Below are 20116 nucleotides of genomic sequence, written 5' to 3'. Positions count from 1 at the left end.
TTAATACTGCTTAGCGAGAGATAAAAACTCAGGTCGTCCCACTTCGTTTTTTGTTACAGCGACTTCAACAGCCTGAACAAGGACGATGTGTACAGAAACAACGAGCTGGCTTTCAGAACGGCCGAGCAGCATCTCGGGATCCCTGCGCTCCTGGACGCCGAGGACATGGCGTCCTGCACGGTGCCCGATCGATTGTCCATTCTCACCTACCTCTCGCAATTTTACCAAACTTTCAGAGGTGAGTCCCGTCGCGAGACTTTCTTTGTCGAGAGCGTGCTGACTTTATTAAAGAAAGTAACGCTCGCATCGTGAATCGTCTCAGACGTCTTATTACGCGAAGAGTAAACATTCCCTAACTCTCGGAATGCGTTGAAAGATTTAATTAAATTCATTCCTCGATTCGAGTTTGCTCGCCGTTTGCTGCTATTGAATTCTCGAAACTGAAATAATTTAAGCATACCTAACATCAGCGGCTGCATTCGGCAGCTTCATATTTTTTTCAGAAGATATTTGAGTCTGACGCAAATAAGTACATACGTCGCGAATAGTCTGAGGAATACACGACGATTTTGGTGCTAGTTTTTGTTTTCAATCTCTGGCTATCGACCGCTTTTTTCATCTCTTCCCTAGTCTAGACGACTCTATCGACGAGATACAATCCCGTCGGAAAAAGTACATCGCAGCTAAAGATTTTTTTTCTCGAAGGAGCGTTCTTACACTCGTAGTCCACCATCGCGGTGTCTTTTATATTATTCAACGCAAATTTTACGAAAAGAAATTTTTATACAAACTTAATTTGCGTAATTCACTTTACCTTCATCGCGAAAGATTGAGCTTCATATAACTTTTATCGAAACTATATTATAAGATTATAAGACCCATACAATACATAAACGTTGAATCAAAATCTCAAAAACATTTGCAATATTGCATTCACGTTGCAAAATGTATATTCAACGTTGAAAATATATTGTACAAACGTCTAATGTCCTCTGAATTACAATGTTTTGTAGACGTTGTAATTCATCATTCAGCTTTATTAATGATTATCCTCTGATTCCGATACTTTCTTTTTGCCTATACTTGTATATAACACGTCTTTATAGTGTTCAAAAATCTTGTAATGATATATTAACTGGCAAATCTTAAAAACAATGCAACAACAATTAAAGATGTATGTCGCTTATGTCAAAATAATAACAGAATAAAGCTGAAATTTACAGGGATTGTGCACTTATATATCCCAAAAATCTGTGTTAAATTTGCGATTGATTGTCCGACCCGTTTCTGAGATATTTGATTTAAAAGTTACAGAAATTGTATATATATATATAGATATATTTTCCATGTAAATATCATAATATGTATCTCTGCTCATGTACGGTAAAAATGAATGAAATTTTTATGGTACACTTCTATGACATCGAGAATTGCAATTACGGATTTTTAAGATTTTCTGGTTATATTTTTTTTTTCAATTTTTTAATGATTTATTTAAACAATATCAAGTACAAAAATGGGACAAAATTGCGATTTTTACGCTTTTTCTGTCCCAATGATATTATGTTGTTTATGAATAATTTCTGAGATTAGCTCTACACTGTTTAATCAAGAAAACAAAATTATACTATATATAGCTATCTGACATACATCTTTAAATTGTTATATATTGATTAACATTGGCCGCGTTTAGCAGAACATATTTTTTTTACAACTATTGGAAATTTTCTCAGCTCCGATTGGGATTATTCCCCTAGATCTAAAAGAAGACCCTCGGATGTCGCGATTTTGTTTCGCTGGGGGCCAATCGCTTTTATATTCACCCTCAACTGAACTTACGAGTTGGTCTTACCGTCATGTGCCGCCTAGCGGCATCGTTGCGAATAGCACGGAAAGATTGATAATTTGTTCAATGCTGTTTCAATGTTGTATATCAATATAAAGAATTAATGTATAGAAGAATCAACACTTAAATTCAACGTTGGAAAGATATTTACACTTCAATATTCAACATTGCAACGTCTCAACTTTTGTTTCAAATTTTTGTGCTGTATGGGAGAGCCCGGGAGAACCAGTAAATTCGATTTTACTTTATACGCACGATTACAAATTTCCTCGAGACAAGCGATGTTTCGCGTCGTGTCTCTAACTATGACATCTGTGATTCCGAGAAGCGCGGGCTGCGAAAAAAGCGTTCTATCGGCACACACATCACGTTCGTTTTCAGGTTGAAATCAGGCGAGTCCGATCGACAGGCGTGACGTTCGAAACGTCGCAACGCATTAATGTCTCGCATGTTCGACACGATTGCGCAGCCCGTTACCAAATGGGCCAAATAGGCCGCGCCGATTGCTCTCGTGTCAGCGATTGGTTTCTAGCTTTCTCCTCTTCGCGGAGCGGACCGGCGTATCTCTCGCACAATTGTCCCCTTCGATTAATATCACACGCGTGACGTCTGTCGCGGAAGTTGCGCTATATAAGGTCGGTATCTGCCTCGACAATGCGAATCTCGGGACGCGAAGTACAGAAATTCGTTTGAAATTAATTTTTTTTTCTCGATCAACGATTTCACGACGTGGACGTGATATTTCGATGAAATTTCTTTCGTCCCATTTAAGTTACGACGCAACGAGTATCGCGGCTTTTGATCTCCTCGCACTCCTCGTGAGCGACAACGCGACGCAGAGCGGCGTCTCGTAAAAAGCAAAGGAAACTTCTGACGACGTTTAAGTCGTCGTTTTTATTGGTCCCGCTGGAGCTCTGATTATCAGAGGCGCAATTAGCCCGGCTGTCCGATTGCGGGCTGGCTTTGAAAATTTGAGTAGCCACTTGTTGAGCCGCCGCAAGATTTGCATTCCTTTTTCCGCGCTTAGAAACCAGCGGCAGCGTCAAGAAAATGTAGTGGGGGTAGAAGTTCCGTTGAATTTTGCTTTACGCTAAAAAGTTGAGACGGTCTGAACTTCTTCCCCCACTACATTTTCTTAACGCTGCCGCTGGTTTCTAGCGTCAATGAAATCGCACCTTAACGGCATCGACCTTTTACGTTATCGTTTACAACCACTTGTTGAACGAACGTTATTGCGTCGTCCTCGCCATTGTTATGATTTTCGTTCGCCTTTACGGTAACAAACGAGTCAAATTCGCCTCGCGAATTATACGCGACGAGTATGCCTGTCAGGCAGGATTTCACTTTTTCAGCGTGTACGTAAAAGTCTTTGGTTTATTAGATGCCGTAATTATTGAAAGGATCGAATTTATCTTATCCCACGAGAGAACGATGCTCATTTAAGAGTTTCTTAAAGAACGAATTAGCGATTCGATCCTCTCTTCATTTATTAAAGCGCTGTCCGCGATACGTAAAACGCCTGAAACTTTCGAAAGCTAAACTTTAACGGTAAATTCGAAGGATATATGTATAAGTATTTCATGTATCGCGATCCTTTTTCCTCGCCAACCTGCGTCAAGAAGATTGGCGTGAATTATTCAATTTCCAGCTGCCGGGTTCGCGCTCGCTTTGAAACCCGGCGGCGTTTCGTTACGCAAAGTGTCGATGTTATAACGTGCTTCTCGCGTCGTGATCTCTAATCTTTTCTCTCCACTATCCCTCTCTCCCTGCTCCGCAATCGCGAGAACAGGCGCGATTTGCCGAGGATATCATTTGTGCTTATTGAGCTCTACGCGTCGCTAGAGACAAGATATCCGGCGGCGATGCCGTAATCTATTAAAAAGTTCATCTTTTTCCCCAGCTTCTAATCTCACGGAATTCCAGTCTCCCGCAGATTAACCGTACCGTTAACCTTTGAAAGACGGTTAATCCCGATCGGATAGGAAGACGATCCGTTGCATTGTATAATAAATGCCCCGGTTGCGAATTAACGTGAGGACCTATACCGTTTCCTGAAATCACTACCTGCAACGAGGAAATTACCACATTGCTCGGTAGTCGACGTCCTGCTCGCTTTATAGCTACATTAGGCCCCGCGCTCTCGCGGTCGGGATTAGACTTGGCGTTTCTCTCGGGCGGACGGACGATAGTCAGCGGAAGGTGGAGGTACCTACACTTATCGAATCTTGCTACTACAGAGGATACTCTGTGAGCGACTCTGTACTTAGAACGCGTCGCGCTCAACAGTATCGCGCCGGTAATAAAACGAAAGAATATAGAAACTGAGATAAATAAGCTTCCTCGAGCTGATTATTATAAATGCATTTCGCATTCCCGTCTCTCATACATTGGAAGGAAGGCTACGCGGAAATGTGTCACGTGAATTTACACGTTGGATCACGTAGGTTGATCGGCACTGACATAAATAAGCGCGTTTATACAAACGCGCCGAGTTGGACTTTTCTTCGTACCGCCTTGCAAAAAAAGTCAATATTGTCTTTCAAACGGAAGCATATTTCCGCTACTCGTCGGCCACAATAGCGGTACTTTTAGCGCTCCGTGCATAAATATTCACCCTACGAAGGAAACTTCTACGGGACGTTTCATAAATTACGTCGGCACAATTCATCGAGACAATTGAAACGAAACAGCTACCTCCTCTTCAAACTTCTCGTTAAATAAGCAACTTTTTGTGCTCCAATGTTCTCTCGTAATTTAACTCATGTTTCCTATTAAAAGTTATTATTTTAATATATAGAAACAAAACAATTGTTAATAATAGAGGATTGAAGAAAATGTTTTAACGTTTTGTCTCAGGATCTTCGCCCAGCCGTCTGGCGACGAACAGAACGACCGAAACCGCTGACGAGAGGATCGCCCCTGTTCCGGAATCTCCTAAACAAAAGGTACACCATGATTATGATTACAACACGATCAATCAGTCGGTCGATCGATCGATTGAGGCAGACACGCTTCTCGTAACTTTTTCTTTTGCCCGGCTCCCTCCTTCAATGAACGACATTGTGTAATTTTTATACGTATAGCAGTTTCGTACGTATCGCGGGCTTGGAAGTTCCCTCAAGCTTTTCCAGAGCGGAAAACCGTCGCGCGTCGTAACACGTTGAGTACTCCTCGTTAACTTACGCAATCGCGAGTCACATTTGCCATACGAGATAGCTATTCTTGTAAATCTTTTTATTCTGTTGCGCGTTTTATCTTTCGCAACGAATGGGATATCGTGAATTAGCAACGACCGGACGGACTTTGTGAGCCACAATATATGTTTACGTGACTTCGACGCCACTCAATGTGTTGATAATCATCATCTTTCCTCTTTCTCCTTTCTTCTAATTTTTTTCCTTCTCTCTCTCTCTCTCTCTCTCTCTCTCTCTCTCTCTCTCTCTCTCTCTCTCTCTCTCACACCACGTATTCATTGCGAGACCAGTCGACCCACTTTGCCATTCATCTTTGGGCGTGCGTTTTAGTGGCTTTGAAAAAAAATCTAATTCGGATTTTCCCCATGCTAGATCGCAGCCGAGAGTCTTGAGGAGAGACCTCGAGCGGTCGTATCGCCCGTTCATGCGCGGTTTACCTTGACACCGGCGTCATTCCGCGTTGCAACAACAGCCAACAACAAATGCCATCGCCGTTGCGTTTGCGTAATCACGCGCGCATTATCGATACACGCGCGAGTGTCCCCCTTTTTCTACCTTTATACACACATATACACATACATTCGCCCTTTTTCTATTATCATCTCGCTTGATGATCGGTCGAACATGAAAGCGTAGGCGGGAAGAGATAGGTCTGACGCTCGTCCACACAATCGCACACACATAGTGACACACGCGCACGCTAAATAGACGAGATCGATTATATTTTTGTGTCTACTACATTTCAGGATCCATCAGTTTTACATGTTCGAGAAAATTGATAGCGATAGATGGACATAGTATTATGCAATGCGCAACTATGCTGTTTGCCTTATGTGAAAATACTTTGCACTCTCGGTGGCTTGTGCCTTCTGCAAATTATTAATTGCGACCGCTCGTCGATGTATCAAAAATGTGTTAGTTTTATATGTATTCGAAGCTCTTGTGCAAGTACGAAAGTTTGTGATGTATCTACTTCGTTTGTCATCTATCACCTTTCGTGAAACGAAACTTTTCGCGCGGCATCCTTTTTTCCAGGCTTTCTTGCGACGAGAGTCGCAAAATCGAATCGTCGCGGTCTCGTGACTGGCCTGCGAACTCTTCCGCATAGAAAACGACTCGGGAGACCCGCCGAAGGTCACGGAGCGAAGGAACCCCTAGGCGAAAAAACGCGCGGGTGGCGTGCACAGTATCTGTCCGGGGACCCATTTAGTCGGTGATTTCGTGGCCAACAATGACCGCTTCTGTCAGTCATGCCGACCGCCTTCGTGATCCCGATTCCGGACTCTTCGTCGTACTTACCAATGTCCGCTATTGCTACCTAGATACCGATACGTACGATTGTCCTTAATAAGCGGTTGGGAGAACGCTTTGCATTCGCCAACGGCAGCGAGTACACGAAAGAGAGACAAGTATCGCGCGTCGGAGAATTTCGGTCAAGTGAACTGCGGGAAAACGGGATTACAAGGAAATGTCCGTCCAATTCTTACGTTGTACCTCCAGTAACACCGATCGTTATCTACTCCGCTTTCCTTCCCCTGAAACCCTTGCGCCTCGTACAAGCACGCGAGCGAATCTGTCTGGGTCGAGATAGTCGTGAGTCAGAAGTTACCGTTGTTCCGAAACGAGGCCTAATTTGCTCGCGAATTTCTTCAAGGTCCCATCGACAGCCGGCGGTGTTCCCGACGTTATTTCCGAACAGCCGCCCAACTCCGCGGAACAGCGTGTCTCAGTAGGAGAGTCCTACCAGGACTCGGAAAATGTTACTCGACTGGTTCGAAGTAGAAGTCACGCTAACGTAGGTCATATTCTGTTACGGAGTTGTGACAATTTCGATGACAAGACGGCGAGACCAGCGTTACGGCGCGTTAAGGCAAAGTTGGCGTGTTGGCGAACGGGTCGGGTATAAAAGTAATAGCGCGACGTTATTGCCGTATTACGAAACTCCGGTTTTGTTTCTGATTGTGAGATATACACGTTTCCGTGTATATCGAGTTCGCATTAATTATATTACTCTTATCGCGGGCTTCGTCCGTTCGCTTTCCTATCGAAGCTCGACACACGCGCCACAATTTCCTCGCTCGAGGATCCGTCGGTCAGTCCGCCACGGTTGATCCGCAAAATTGCCCCCGAAAGATCGAAGCGAGGAACAATCGTTTTAACGAATCGTAATATTCGGTTTTACGACCCGGTTCGTCAAAAAGGAACGGAGGAACGAGTCGTGGAACGAGACGTGGCGTATTCGTTTTCGCGTGGGTCGAGTTTCATTCATTATGGTTCGCATAACTACTCGCCATAGTTAAAGCCGACACGCGTGAGTCACGCGGCAAACCCACAGACTGGTACGCTTATGCAAGACAACGCGCGGATCATCTAGTTGACGTGGAACAAAAAAAAAATCGAGTTTTTTCTAAAAACCGCTCGGCGGATTATTCCAAAGCGCGGGGTGAAATAAAATAAAATTAACCGAAGCGAACGCCCGCAGCGTAAGTATATATCTTGTCCGTGAACCGACCCGCGGTGTTGAGTCAAAGTTCCCCGGGGAAACTGTCGCTCGTTCTCGCACTGAAACGCCTGTGTGTCAATCCCATCTCTCATCGTTTATTTTTGTTCTCCAGGAGGAAAGCTTGGACTTAATGGGGCAATATAAACCTGAAATATTCTGCTAGAAGGTAATTTCGCTTTGTCGTTATTTGTTTTGCTTGCCTATGGTTGATCGTTGTTGGGTAATTGCATGCTAGCATGCTCCAACACACACACATGCACACGTACAGCGCGACCATTTGATAACACATGGTGTGATTCGGAAGAGACGGGAGATTTAGGTATACCCGACTATTTTTTTTCCATTGATAACGGAAAAGGTACGTAGAAGTACGTGGAAGTAGCGCGCGGTTAGGCCGGATTCCAAAAGGAGGCGGAAGAAAAAGAAGACTGGTTTGCGAAGCTCACGCAGGCTCTAGACTTGACTCGGTTCTGCATGGGACAGCCGGAATGTCTTATATTACTACTCGTAGAAACTGTCACGTTTCCTCGTGTCATGCTAGCTAACGACACTGACGACAGTGGCGTTATTCACCGTACATTTTACATTATTTTATTTTATTTTACAATATATGCGTAGACGCGGGTCGTTGTCTCGTCCAGTCGCCGGATCTGTTTGCGCTTCCTTCCAGCTGGAGAACAAATTCATGCCGCGCGGACTTTCCCGCGGGGAGAAGCGCAAGAGCATTGCGAATTTCAACGAGTTGCAGATACGAATCGTCGTCACGGAAGTCCCGTCACGTTCCCCGCGACCGGAGACTCTCCCATCGCTCTGTCAGAATAAACCCGTGTCTCGGCGCGTTGCATTCTCGCATTTTGGCTACTAGCCGAAAGAACCCAGACAGCACCATATTCAAAATAGGCACGTAAGACGTCTTAAGGTCCTTCTACATCTATCGTAAGGTTAATCGTAACGCTCGTCGTAAGGCCCCGGACACACACTTTTTCGTAACAGTAACAGTAGGATTTCGACCAATCGTGTTACTCGATTCGGGAACGTATGGCCGTACGTTTTTGAATCGAGCAACGCGATTGGTCGAAATCCTACTGTTACGTTCTACGGAAAGTGTGTGTGGCCAGCTTAACAGCTCTACTTTTAGTCCCTGACATTCTGTTTCGCTATTTGGTGTTGTGCGACACAACTTATAACGCATTGCGATTTTATGTGTACACACAATGCTTACGATGGCTTCTTTTCTTATGACCACGATTAAAGCGTTACGATGTAGATGGGGCTTTAAAGACGTCATTAAAACGTCTTAAAGATGTCTTTAAAACGTCTTATGTCCCGATTTTGGACATGCTGTCTGAATCGATTCGGAAGACAATCGATCACCATCAATCCGCCGCCAGCGACGTTTCGCGCTATTTCGAACGTCTCGTCGCAGCCTTGCTGAAGAGTGGTCCGCGATCGTGAGCCTCGACCGATGAATTTCGATACCGGAAACGATCATCCGGGAACGTCCGCGGTATTTCGGGACGAAAACGCGTATGTCCGTGAAGACCTCGCGTCCCATGACTCTTGCGCGCCGAACGCTCGACTACCTCGTCAACGATTTTATATTTGCCTCATTTACAAAATCTATACGTTACAAAGCCCCACGAACGCCGATGAATTAAGGTAATTAATCATGAGCGGCGACTCGCTGGAGCGCGACGTTCTATTTATATGTCATTGCCACTCGTTGCGTGTACTCAATGCATGCACACGCACGCACGCACGCACGCGTTCGCTCGCTCGCTCGCTCACTCACGCAATAGAAATCGGACGTGCGGTCAGCAGCCTCTCTACCGCGAGTTCCACGCAGTCGAATCGTCGCTGTGTCGTTTCCCGTCGCACGAGGGATTACGGAGGTATACGGTAAGAGAACGTCGAAAATTCACTCTTGATTTCTTTCCGTCGAAAACAAACAACGTCGGAAACAAAAGGCTTTAATTAACTGAGATTAATTCTCACGCACGGTAATTCTACGGCGTACACGGCGCGTAAAAAACTCGAGACAGAGAGGTGCGACGAAGAATATCCCTAACACCAAATGTATTGTATATTCTGAGAATATCGTTCAGAGGATATCGTAAACTGTAAGATATTATAAGGATGTTCTCAGTACATTAAGACGTTCTTAGTATACTCTATAGATATACAGGATATTAATGCTGTTAGAAACATAACAACCCAAGACACACATACCCAAAAGCGGGACATAAGACGTCTTAAAGACGTCTTTTAGACATCATATTATAAGACGTCTTACGTCTCGATTTTAGACACGGTGCTGTCTGAGAAAATGTCCGGATTTTCAGTAGGGTCACGAGCGACGTGCATGTCGTCGATAGTGTCGCAACGGCGCGGCGAGGAGCAAAGCTGGATAACGTCGCGCTTATCGCCGATCAAATTAATTAATCGTACGCTTAATGCCGCGTGAAAATCGATACTCGAATGCTCGGAGGCAATGTTTGCGTTCTTGCGAAATCGTCGATGCGAAACGCGCAGCGTTTTCGACACGGATCCGTTTAATTAGCCGTGAGTATAATCTCGTTACGAACGCGGCAAAAAAATTTATCGATTCTCGGCACGCTTGCGATAACGCTACGTTTAATAATGGGTTTATTAGTAATTGATATGCCCGCGATAACGCAATGTTTATTTAAACGCGTGAAAAGAAAACATTCGCGATAGAAATCGCGAAGCAAATCCTTTTTTTTTTGTACTAACTCGCGATCGATCCTCGCTTTATAAACCGCCTATGGAAAACTCATGCGCAGGGGTGTCGATGAAAATTTAATGGGGGATCGATCTTGCGGTTAGCAACCTATCATCCATGCAATTTTTCAGCGAGAAGGATTAGCGTATGGACTTTCAGGGCCTTGGCACATAGAAAAACTTAAGCAGTAAGAAATCAGCGGTATGGATTTGCTACCGCTTAGGGCCGTTCCTTAAGTTCTTGACTGTGATTGGCTGATTTGCTTACTGCTTGAGTTTTACTGCTTAAGTTTTTCTATGTGCCACGGCCTTTATAGTCCTCCCGGCTGGATGACGTGACGAAAGATACTCGGACGATATGTACTGATTATTATTCATCGCTTTTTAATTAAATCAGTTTCCCTTCCTTCAACATGAATCTCATTTACATACGGTGCGTAATAAATAATCGTTGATAAATTGTTCACAAATTCTACATTTCAAAGAGGGAGGAAGAGAAGGATCTCTTTAGGTCTTTTACGAATTTACGTTATATATCGAATAAATTTTTCTGTCAAGTAATGTCGGAATAATGCTCGATAAAACGTCCGTAATATTGGAATATCGTAAAATTTTTCAACGCACCGCCGAATGTTACTAGACCGCGAGAGCACAAAGAAATTTTGCCGAGTCTTTCTACGTCCTTACGTCAATACTTTGAAAGTTCAAAAGGAAATCCTAGAAATAATATTCGACACGCAATCGCCATCCCTTTCAATCCCAGTCCCGACGAATAATGTGCATTTCATTTTTCCGCGACAAAGATTTAACGTGACGCCCATTCTTTTCTTATCCCGGTCGGTCGCGAAGCGAACGTTCTCATTATTACGGTCGCATGATATACTACCACGTAACCATCCGTACCCGCGCGTTCTGCATAGAAGTCACACCGATTCGATGCATTATTGGATTCACCGGACACTAGATACATACCACGATAATATGAGAGAGATGTATGGCCGGCCGCTATTGTGGAAATTCGCTAGCTGTGTAAAAGGCCGACACACGAGTAGCTCGATATCCAATGGCTTGTTACAAATGCGCGACCTACAATTTGCCAATATTTATCTCCGCGGCTGTACGCTTTTCCGTACCGAAAGGGGAAAAGTGATTTCCGCAATGGAGTGATAACGTCGTAGAATTTCGCGCCATATAAAAATTCAATGCCTTTTAACGATTTATGAGAATCGCTTCGATTTCGGAGTAACTGCTGAGCGTATGCGAAAACTAATTTGGAGAGTGATCAAGTTTCCGATAAAATAACCGGTGATGGTAGGCGTTTGCATAAAATCGCGTGCACTTTATTTGCTACTACTGCGCTAGAAAACAAAAGAATAATGACGGTAGCCCCGACGATATGTTGGACCTGATAACGCAGGTGGGGTCGCGTTTGGGGATGCGGAGGGATCCATGCGCCGCATGCGGGCTGCCGGTCTTCCTGGCGGAGAAGCTGCTGATAGCGCGCGCTCCTTATCACCGTACCTGCTTCCGGTGCGCCCGCTGCGGCAACCAGCTGACGCCGGGCAACTACTACGAGACCGAAGAGGGCGAGTACTGCTGCGAGACGTGTCCGGACGAAGAGGAGACCGACAGCGTGCGTAACAAGTACGCCGATTCGGCGATGTCTGGCATGGAAATGGAGAGGAATGAACCGAGGCCGCTCAGCGACGAGGAGAAAACGGAAAGAAAGGTAAGTTTTCGCATTTTTGAGCTTTAACCCTTAAGGTGCATACGTGGGTCTACGGCGTCCGGGCTAAAGATATCTGCTCGAAACAGTAAAACTTGCAAGCCTGTCAGAAGATATTAAATAAACGACGTTCATCAAAATGACTATAAAATCGTCAACTACAATATATATAGACAGATGTTTCATATATTTTTTAAAGTACTTTAAGGTAGGAAAAAATAGCATTGAACGTGACAGACCCATGTATGCACTTAGAAGGTACCGAAAAAACGTATACATATTAAGGGTTAAATCCGAGTAGGTCTTCGCCTTAGAACATATATGTATAAATGGAAGGAGGAATTTAAGTGCCGAATCTGTGTCCAACATCGTGCGGTGAGAAAGGTGATGAGTCCTAAGCGTCTGCAGTGCGCATACGCAGAATCATCGTTGCCATGGTTACCTATTTGTTTGGCAAGAGAAGGGTTAAGATGGCGCTTCTGCGTATGCGCATTGCGGGCGATTAGGATTTCTCTCTCGCGCAGTGTTGGACTGTGTTCAACGTTCAACTGTGTTGGACGTAGGCAGACACAGGCTTGTTCCACGGGAGGTATAAACAATTCCCCTTCGAGTTACATATATATATATATATACATATATATACACACACATACCTATATATACACATATACACACATATATACACATATACCTATATGTTTTAAGGTAAGTATTCGCCATGAGGAAAAGTCGATTGACGAAACTTCGTTGTGTGCGCAGGGTGTCTTGGAGAACGCAGCAGTGCCCGATTTGATCTCCCATACGTCACAGATGCGCAAGAGTTTTATGACCAGCCATCTTCTTTCCGAAAAGCTTGATGAATATGCCGCGAAGGACATCAAAATTGACTCAGATCACGAGGAAACAAAGAGCAGGGTCGGCTCGGCATTCCCAGACGACGACGAGAACGAGGAGGAGGAGGAGGAGAATGATGATGATGATGATGATGAATATGATGACACTATTGATGATAACGATGGTGGTAATAATGAGGAGGAGAAATCTCGCTCTGTAACGAATTTTCCAGATGTGAAAGAGTTCAACGTTGAGCGATATGATGTACATAGCGCGTTAAATAGCTTAGACATTAGGAGCGACGAGGATCAGCGATCGACTGCCATTTCATTCCATGACATAGGTAGGAAAAGAAGAGAGGAGGATACCAAAGAGTCGCCAGGACGCGCCGGTAAACGAGCCAATCCCGAAACGAGACTGTCGTTGGTTCAGAAGAGACTCCAAATGTTCGAGGCTCAGGACAACGTGCGGCTCAGGGATCACATTGATAGGACGGATGAAAGCAAGAAAAGAAATGCTGTGACTCAGGATGTCACAATGGTTCAGGGCGACTCCTGGGACCTGTCCCCGGACGTTCTTCCGGTAAATGAGGAGGAACATCCGGAAAAGAGGCTCAAGGAAGATTCGATAACTAAAAATACTGATAAACATAAAAACAGTTTCGAGAATGTCGGCATACAGCGAGAAGAAAACTCGAAGATTACAAGTAGCGAGAGAAACGAAGAGATTTTCTCAAAGGATGTCGTACGGGTGAATAACGGAGAAAATCTCGATAAAGATGAGCATCTTGAGAATATTTCGAAAGTCAGAAGTATCGAAAGACGAAAGGAGAGCTTCGCGAAGGTCGAGCACGAACGAATCAAAGACAATGAGATGGATGAGGAGCATTACATTGAGGAAAGTGCCATGGGAAGCAGCGTGCTAACCGCGAAAGGCATCAATTTAAGTGGCAACGAGGGTTATCCGGAAGACCTGAATCCTTTCAAGAGTGACGAGGAAGACCACGCCGTGGAGGGCAAACCGTGGACTTTGATAAACAGCTCTGGGAATAACAAAGTGTCGACTAATCCATTCGACAGCGAGGACGAGGACGTCGAGGAATTAGAACCACCTAAACCAGCGGTGAGGAGTAAACCGGAAAATCGGGGAATGTCCGTGACCAAGCGGGTCCTGGCTGCGCCGCAAATCAATCTTAATCCATTTTGGAGTGACGAGGAAGAGGAGCACGGTAGTGACGAGGAAAGGCGAGACAGAACACCGCCTGGAAATGTGCCTGTACCGAAACCGCGTACTATCAAGTACGTTTTGCACTTTATTCTAGCAATACTATGTGCAAGAGTATTACGTTAATAATCTCTTTTTATTGTTATACGAACAGGACCACTCCCGAGGTAGGTATACCACGGAGAGTCGATTTTGATCGTGGAGGCGTGTACGCATCTAATAGTTCCTTAACTAGCTCCGAATCAACTACAACTCCCGGTGGGACATACAGGAAGAAAAAACCTGCGCCGCAGCCACCGGTCGCGAAAGAATTGTTTCCATCTGAGCAGCGCGAGTCGCCTATACTCAAATCATCTAACAGTACATTACCGTATCACGTAAGTCTTAAGAGATATATCGTTTTTTCAATTTAGTTGATTTTTTGTATATCTTATAATTAGTTCATAATCTAAAATTTGACACTGAAAAAATTTGTTATGTACATATATATTATATATATATATATATATATATATATATATATATATATATATATATATATGTATATATATGTGTGTGTGTATTACATGTTATAATACACATTATATATGTAAATTTAGGGAAAAAAGTATTTATTGTTTGATTCTCTCTCGCAATAAAGGACTCATCGCTTCGCACAACACCACGAGCTCGAAAAACCAAACCGGCTCCTCCACCGCCAATGCCAACCAGCACACCTTGCAATATATCGATCGGCAGTGCGTTAAGTTTTGATGAGTCTCCCATAATCAAGCTTGGTGGCGATGATCGTAACTTGAACATGTGGGAAGATCAAAAGACAAACAAAGACGAGGCGAATCGAAATAGACAGAGTTTGAGTACCGTTTCGTGCACCGACAGTTCCTCCTACACATCTTACACCGACAAAAGTGTGCAAGGAAAGTGGAAGAGGAAAAAGGGACCCGCCCCACCGCGACCAATTCCGCATAGGAGAAAGGTAGATCTTATCTTTCAGTGTAAAACGTGTTTGTTACGTAAACTTCATACAGATTTCTTCGCGTAAATTTTTGGACATTAAGATTCAAATTTCTGATAAAATACATTTTAAGGGTATATAAATAAGAAATGAGACTACATCGTTTTTAATTGCAGATCAAAGTGGTATCTATGAAAGACGTGAAATTAGAACTAGATGAGATAGAATTGCAACAGCAAGGCTTAGAAAGACAAGGTGTGCGATTGGAACAGTTGATACGAGATAAATGCGAATCTGGACCTAGAGCAGACGGTAAGGAACGCATACGAAATAAATACAAATAACGTATTATAAAGATGTATAATTTACAATTAATCTGTTTAATTGTTGACAGATTCGTCGCTTGGTACGGACGTGGAGGAATTGGTTTTAGAGTTGTTCGCATTAGTGAACGAAAAAAATGAATTATTCAGAAGACAGGCCGAATTAATGTTACTACGGAGGCAACAAAGATTAGAGGAAGAACACGTTGAAGTGGAATATCAAATACGATGTCTTATGTGCCAACCAGAAGCTACTAAAACGGACTCTGATAAACAGAGGGAAGAAGCATTAATACAAAGGTAATTTTAGAAAAAAATATTTTATGAAATAAATATTTTAAATATTAATGTAGCGTGAGAATGTATAATGTAAACGCTTTTCTTTTTTTCTAGGTTAGTAGAGATTGTAGAGAGAAGAAACGAAATTGTCGAATGCTTAGAGATGGATCGTCGAAGAGAGGTAGAAGAGGATAGAAGCATAAATAAACATATGGGTTTATTTGCTGGTAAACGACGTGATGATAAATGTATTAATGTAAAATACGATGTAAACTCTCATTTGAATTGGCATTTGTCTTTCAGCGAGGAACAAGAACGAGCTATCAGGCAAAGACAATGATTCTTCTAATGCAGGGAAGACGAAAAAGGGAAAAACGAAGGAGAAAGTAAAAGAAAAGAAGTTAAAAAAGGCCATGAAAAAGGATGCCGACAAGGATGTGGATGAGACTGAGGTGAAACTCAAACGCCATAGCAAAAGAAAATGGTTTTGAGTTGCGATAGTGTTAACAGTTAACGAATACGATAGATATATAAAATATTTCATATTTAATACTTTTATATATATTTTTAACACTTTGTTATTTATATATATATATATATATATATATATATATAAGAATTTATGCTAAGATTATTAATAAAATCGCCGTTTAATTGCTCCTAGCCTAATTGTTTCCTAATTACATTATCTATAATTATATAAATGCTTGCATAATTTATATAAGTAATTAGCAGTATCAAAATTAATGTCAAGTCTTCTGAAAAATCTTCAATATTCGAACGGGCGCGTCAATCGATTGTATCGTCGGCATAGTCCATTTTAGTAGGCTACATTCTTCAAAAGCAAGATCATAATTTCCTAAAACGAAAAAAAAAATACTCAATTTTTTGGCATTTGAGTTTTCCCTCCTATAGCCCTCAGTTTTTTAAGGCTCCTGTACTCGTCGCGGCCATGTTGGAATGTGACGTCAGAAGCGAGAAATGACACGTTGAAAATTCTTGCGTAGTATTTCCAAATAAAAAGATATTTGCTTAAAATAACACTACAGATTACTTCGAAAATACTCCGAGTTCAGTCTACCCCTTTCCCTTGACAGTTAATAAACAGCCGTAAAATAAATGTAATACGAAATCTAGTCATGTGCCTGCGCACAAGCCTGCATCATATCACATTCGTTTTACGACTGTTTAATTAACTGTCAAGGGAAAGAGGTAGACTTAACTTCAACTCGGAGTATTTTCGAAGTGTGCTGAAGTGATCTGTAGTATTATTTTAAGCAAATATCTTTTTATTTGGAAATACTACGCAAGAATTCTCAACGTGTCAATTCTCAACATTTCTCGCTTCTGACGTCACATCTCATGAGATGTCGGGAAAGAGCCCAGGAACCTTAATTGTCAAATGTAAAATACAATGAAAAAAATACCTAAAAGCTCCAAAAACTGTGAAATAGTTTCTTCATTACGAATTATTGCTGCAATAATAGCGTAATTGCTTGACGTTAAAAAGTGCCTTAATCCTGATGTTAATGAACCAAACGAGTTGTTCTCGTACAGAATATCGGCGGCAATAATTACGTCGGGCTGTGACGAACCTTCTGATATATATTTATCAGTATCCTCCCATTTCAAATCTATTACTTGAATGTCGATTTGCTCGTATTTTAATTGCAACTTTAGTCTTGACGTTTCAGATGTCTTCAATAATTTGCATCGTTCATTCGATAAGAAATTAAGTTTTACATTCTCGCACAGCATGCCTAATACTGTTGGATGGCAATCGGAGAAAACGTATTGCTTCGGAGAACATACACTAATTACGCTCATACCAGTCAATCCAACTCCACAGCCAAGTTCCAATACATTTTTTCCAAAAAATTGTCCTTTGTTTTCTGCGCACCATTGACTCAAAACTACAGCACCCTGTTAGTTGCAGCTGATGTAAATACTTGACTTGAATAATTCTTTAGAATATTCCTCAAGCAATTTGAACAATGTCAGGAGAAAGAGAGAAAGAGAGCAAGAGGGGGGGAGGGAGGGAGGGAGGGAGAGAGAGAGAGAGAGAGAGACCATAAAGAAAAATTCTAGAAAATAAGTACCTGCCAGCTACATAAGCCTGTAGTTCCTTCAGAGATTAAATTTATGCTTTCCTTTAACGTAATGCAACTCAGCGTTCCATTTTCTACTAAAAAATGACGATAATGCACAGATTCTTCATATGGCAATGATATTAATCTACAATACGCTGCATATAAATCATCGTGAATCTCATTACCGTCTTCCTCTATCTACATGTGTGTAATAATAAGAGAAAATAGTTTTGTGTCTTAATGTACGAAAACAAGTTATACAAAATGTTCCCGAGTTAAACGGCCAAACTTGTAATATAAATTTAGTATCTCAAAACAAGAAAACTTCCTCTGGAGGTATGCTCATAAACGCTTCGTTCAAAAGGTATTAACTTCTGAAGTTACACAGAACTATTATGAATAAATAATATCAAAATAATAGTTTATCCTCTTTACTGCTTTACAGTAGTCAAAATTTAAGTAATAAATATCTAATTGTTCAAAATAATTTAACATCAATAGATTTTTAGAGTCGAGTGTTCTCGAGCAAAAAGTGTATAAAATACCTGTTAATAACCTTCAATTTAAAACGGAAGATAGTGCAGGCGTGCAAAGAACTTGGTCTCTCATCGATAGATACAAGGTGATAGACACTTTGTGTCCGGACTAGAAGCCATCATTTTAAACAAAATATTTAAGAATTAATTTTGATTACTGTAAAGCAGTAAAGAGGAAAATTGTTTTAATTTTGATTACTGTTTAGCAGTAAAAAGAATAAATTTATATTATTTCGAAATTATTCATTCTTAATCCTGTAACTTCAGAAGTCAGTATCTCTTGAACAAAGTGTTTGCAAGCATACCTCTTTTTTTCTTATTTTGAGACCCTAAATTTATATTTCAAGCTTGACCGTTTGACCCGGAAATACCCTGTATATTTTAAAAATAATACCTCTTGCATAAGTAATTTCAAAAATGATTTCTGGTATGAGGTTTTTATCGGATATCGCTTAATCAAGTCGTTATTTATCGTATTATCCAAAATTTGTTTTTGGAGATCTAAATCGAAACCACAATTATCCAATGCGCCCAATACCTGCAAAACATTTATTTATATTGTCAAACTATTATGCAATCACAAATAGTGAAATATGATAACAGGTAGTGATATATGTACCGTAAAATCCATTTTAATTAATGCAGCACAGCAAAGAAATTGCTTTGTTAAATGATTTACGATATCAATATCGTGATTCATGTCGCTATCCATCAGTTTGACTCAGTTTGACTTAAAAAGAAGTTTAAAGACAGCTGCCAGGCATACACATTTCTCTGTTTAGGTTATACTAAATAAAAGAAAAAAGATTGGATTGGGTGTATCACTGGCCTAGTTTACACCGATCACTTGATACGCGTATTAAATAGTAAATAACTAGTAAATAAGTCTGATTATTGGCTGATCAGTTCAAATATACTATTTGATACGCGTATCAAGAGATCGGTGTAAACTAGGCCACTGTATCGTGTATCTAGGAGCACGGAGCACGACCGCTCACTGAGCCGCTTGTAGCAATTGAATGATTGGTTTCTTACCTTTGAATCCAACCAATCACACTTAGGCTGAGTTTCCACTGAGCGCGTCACGCGTCGCGTCGTCACAAGTTAACCAATCCAAACATCCCATTTCATTACATTCTTGTGACGGAATCGAAATGGGATGTTTTGATTGGATGACGCGACGCGTGACGCGCTCAGTGGAAACTCAGCCTTAGGCTACGGTCAACGTGACGCTACAAATGCTCTTTGGAGCGTTCTTCTTCTCTTTCTTTCTTCATTGAAAGAAAAGAAAAGAGGAATGCTTCGAAGCATTTGTAGCGTCACGTTGACCGTAGCCTAGGGACGCTAAAAAACAGCGTTGAGCGACGTCACGTGACATCACTATGATGCCAGCGTCAAGAAAGAGAAGTTGGATTTTTCCAACTTCAAGCGTCAAAGCCAAAGCAGCGCGAAGACGCCGAAATTTTGACGCTGTTTTCCTTTTCATGAATTTCAATTGACGCCGGCGTCAATTGTGGTCATGCGACCTTCTTGCTGCTGAAAATGAGCGTCGAGCGTCAGCATGAAAAGGCACCTTTAATTGCTACTTAGCGGCTCAGTGAGCGGTCGTGCTCCGGGCCTAAAAGCCGTGATCAGACTACGGATTGGGATTGAGATTGGATTGAAATTTGACCAATTAGAGCAAAGTTTACTAATCCAGGAGGTTGATTACGGTTCTTGAAACGAGGTGAAATTAAGCCCGGTGTCCACGATGCAAGAACTGTGTCCAAGTTTCGGTTTAAGCCAATCAACTTGCAGCTCTTACAGAAAAGTAGCACAGAGAAAACTGATCTCAAGTTTAGTAAACTTTGCTCTGATTGGTCAA

General features: G+C 42.0%; 2 protein-coding genes across 6 annotated transcripts in view; one reads left to right on the top strand and one right to left on the bottom strand.

Annotated features, from left to right (window-relative positions):
- Positions 1–16285, top strand: part of Mical-like (MICAL-like protein) — a 73845-nt gene extending 57560 nt beyond the window's left edge. For 3 of the 5 annotated variants that reach the window (XM_071789322.1, XM_071789324.1, XM_071789321.1), the window contains exons 3-12: positions 60–238; positions 4703–4791; positions 11703–12014; positions 12771–14143; positions 14224–14446; positions 14710–15045; positions 15201–15336; positions 15419–15647; positions 15741–15853; positions 15930–16285. In XM_071789322.1, coding sequence (XP_071645423.1) covers positions 60–238; positions 4703–4791; positions 11703–12014; positions 12771–14143; positions 14224–14446; positions 14710–15045; positions 15201–15336; positions 15419–15647; positions 15741–15853; positions 15930–16117 — 3178 coding nt within the window. In that variant the 3' untranslated portion in view covers positions 16118–16285. Of the gene's footprint in view, positions 1–59; positions 239–4702; positions 4792–7655; positions 7710–11702; positions 12015–12770; positions 14144–14223; positions 14447–14709; positions 15046–15200; positions 15337–15418; positions 15648–15740; positions 15854–15929 lie in introns of those variants that run through there. The other 2 variants (XM_071789326.1, XM_071789325.1) reach the window with 2 other exon arrangements.
- On the bottom strand, positions 15924–19224 carry LOC139819725 (protein-lysine N-methyltransferase EEF2KMT). Its single transcript, XM_071789358.1, has 5 exons — positions 18872–19224; positions 18647–18790; positions 17726–17914; positions 17054–17549; positions 15924–16485 (listed from the first exon to the last, which is right to left on the bottom strand). The coding sequence occupies exons 1-5, from the start codon at positions 18962–18964 to the stop codon at positions 16376–16378; spliced, it is 1032 nt and encodes a 343-aa protein (XP_071645459.1). The 5' UTR covers positions 18965–19224; the 3' UTR covers positions 15924–16375.
- Between the last annotated feature and the right edge of the window lie 892 nt (positions 19225–20116).

The sequence above is a fragment of the Temnothorax longispinosus genome, chromosome 9 (assembly GCF_030848805.1).
Source record: "Temnothorax longispinosus isolate EJ_2023e chromosome 9, Tlon_JGU_v1, whole genome shotgun sequence".
Classification (NCBI taxonomy): domain Eukaryota; kingdom Metazoa; phylum Arthropoda; class Insecta; order Hymenoptera; family Formicidae; genus Temnothorax; species Temnothorax longispinosus.
Note: the sequence above shows the minus strand (reverse complement) of the source record. Positions and strands in the feature narration are given on the sequence as shown.

Bases quoted from the DNA above. Each gene is read 5' to 3' on its own strand.
- LOC139819725 (XM_071789358.1), bottom strand. From the start codon at position 18,964: ATGGATAGCGACATGAATCACGATATTGATATCGTAAATCATTTAACA. The intron at 17,550-17,725 runs GTACTTATTTTC...TGCAACTAACAG, and splicing joins CAGGCTTATGTAGCTGGCAG to GGTGCTGTAGTTTTGAGTCA. The intron at 16,486-17,053 runs GTATTTTTTTCA...TTTTCGTTTTAG, and splicing joins ACAGTTTTTGGAGCTTTTAG to GAAATTATGATCTTGCTTTT.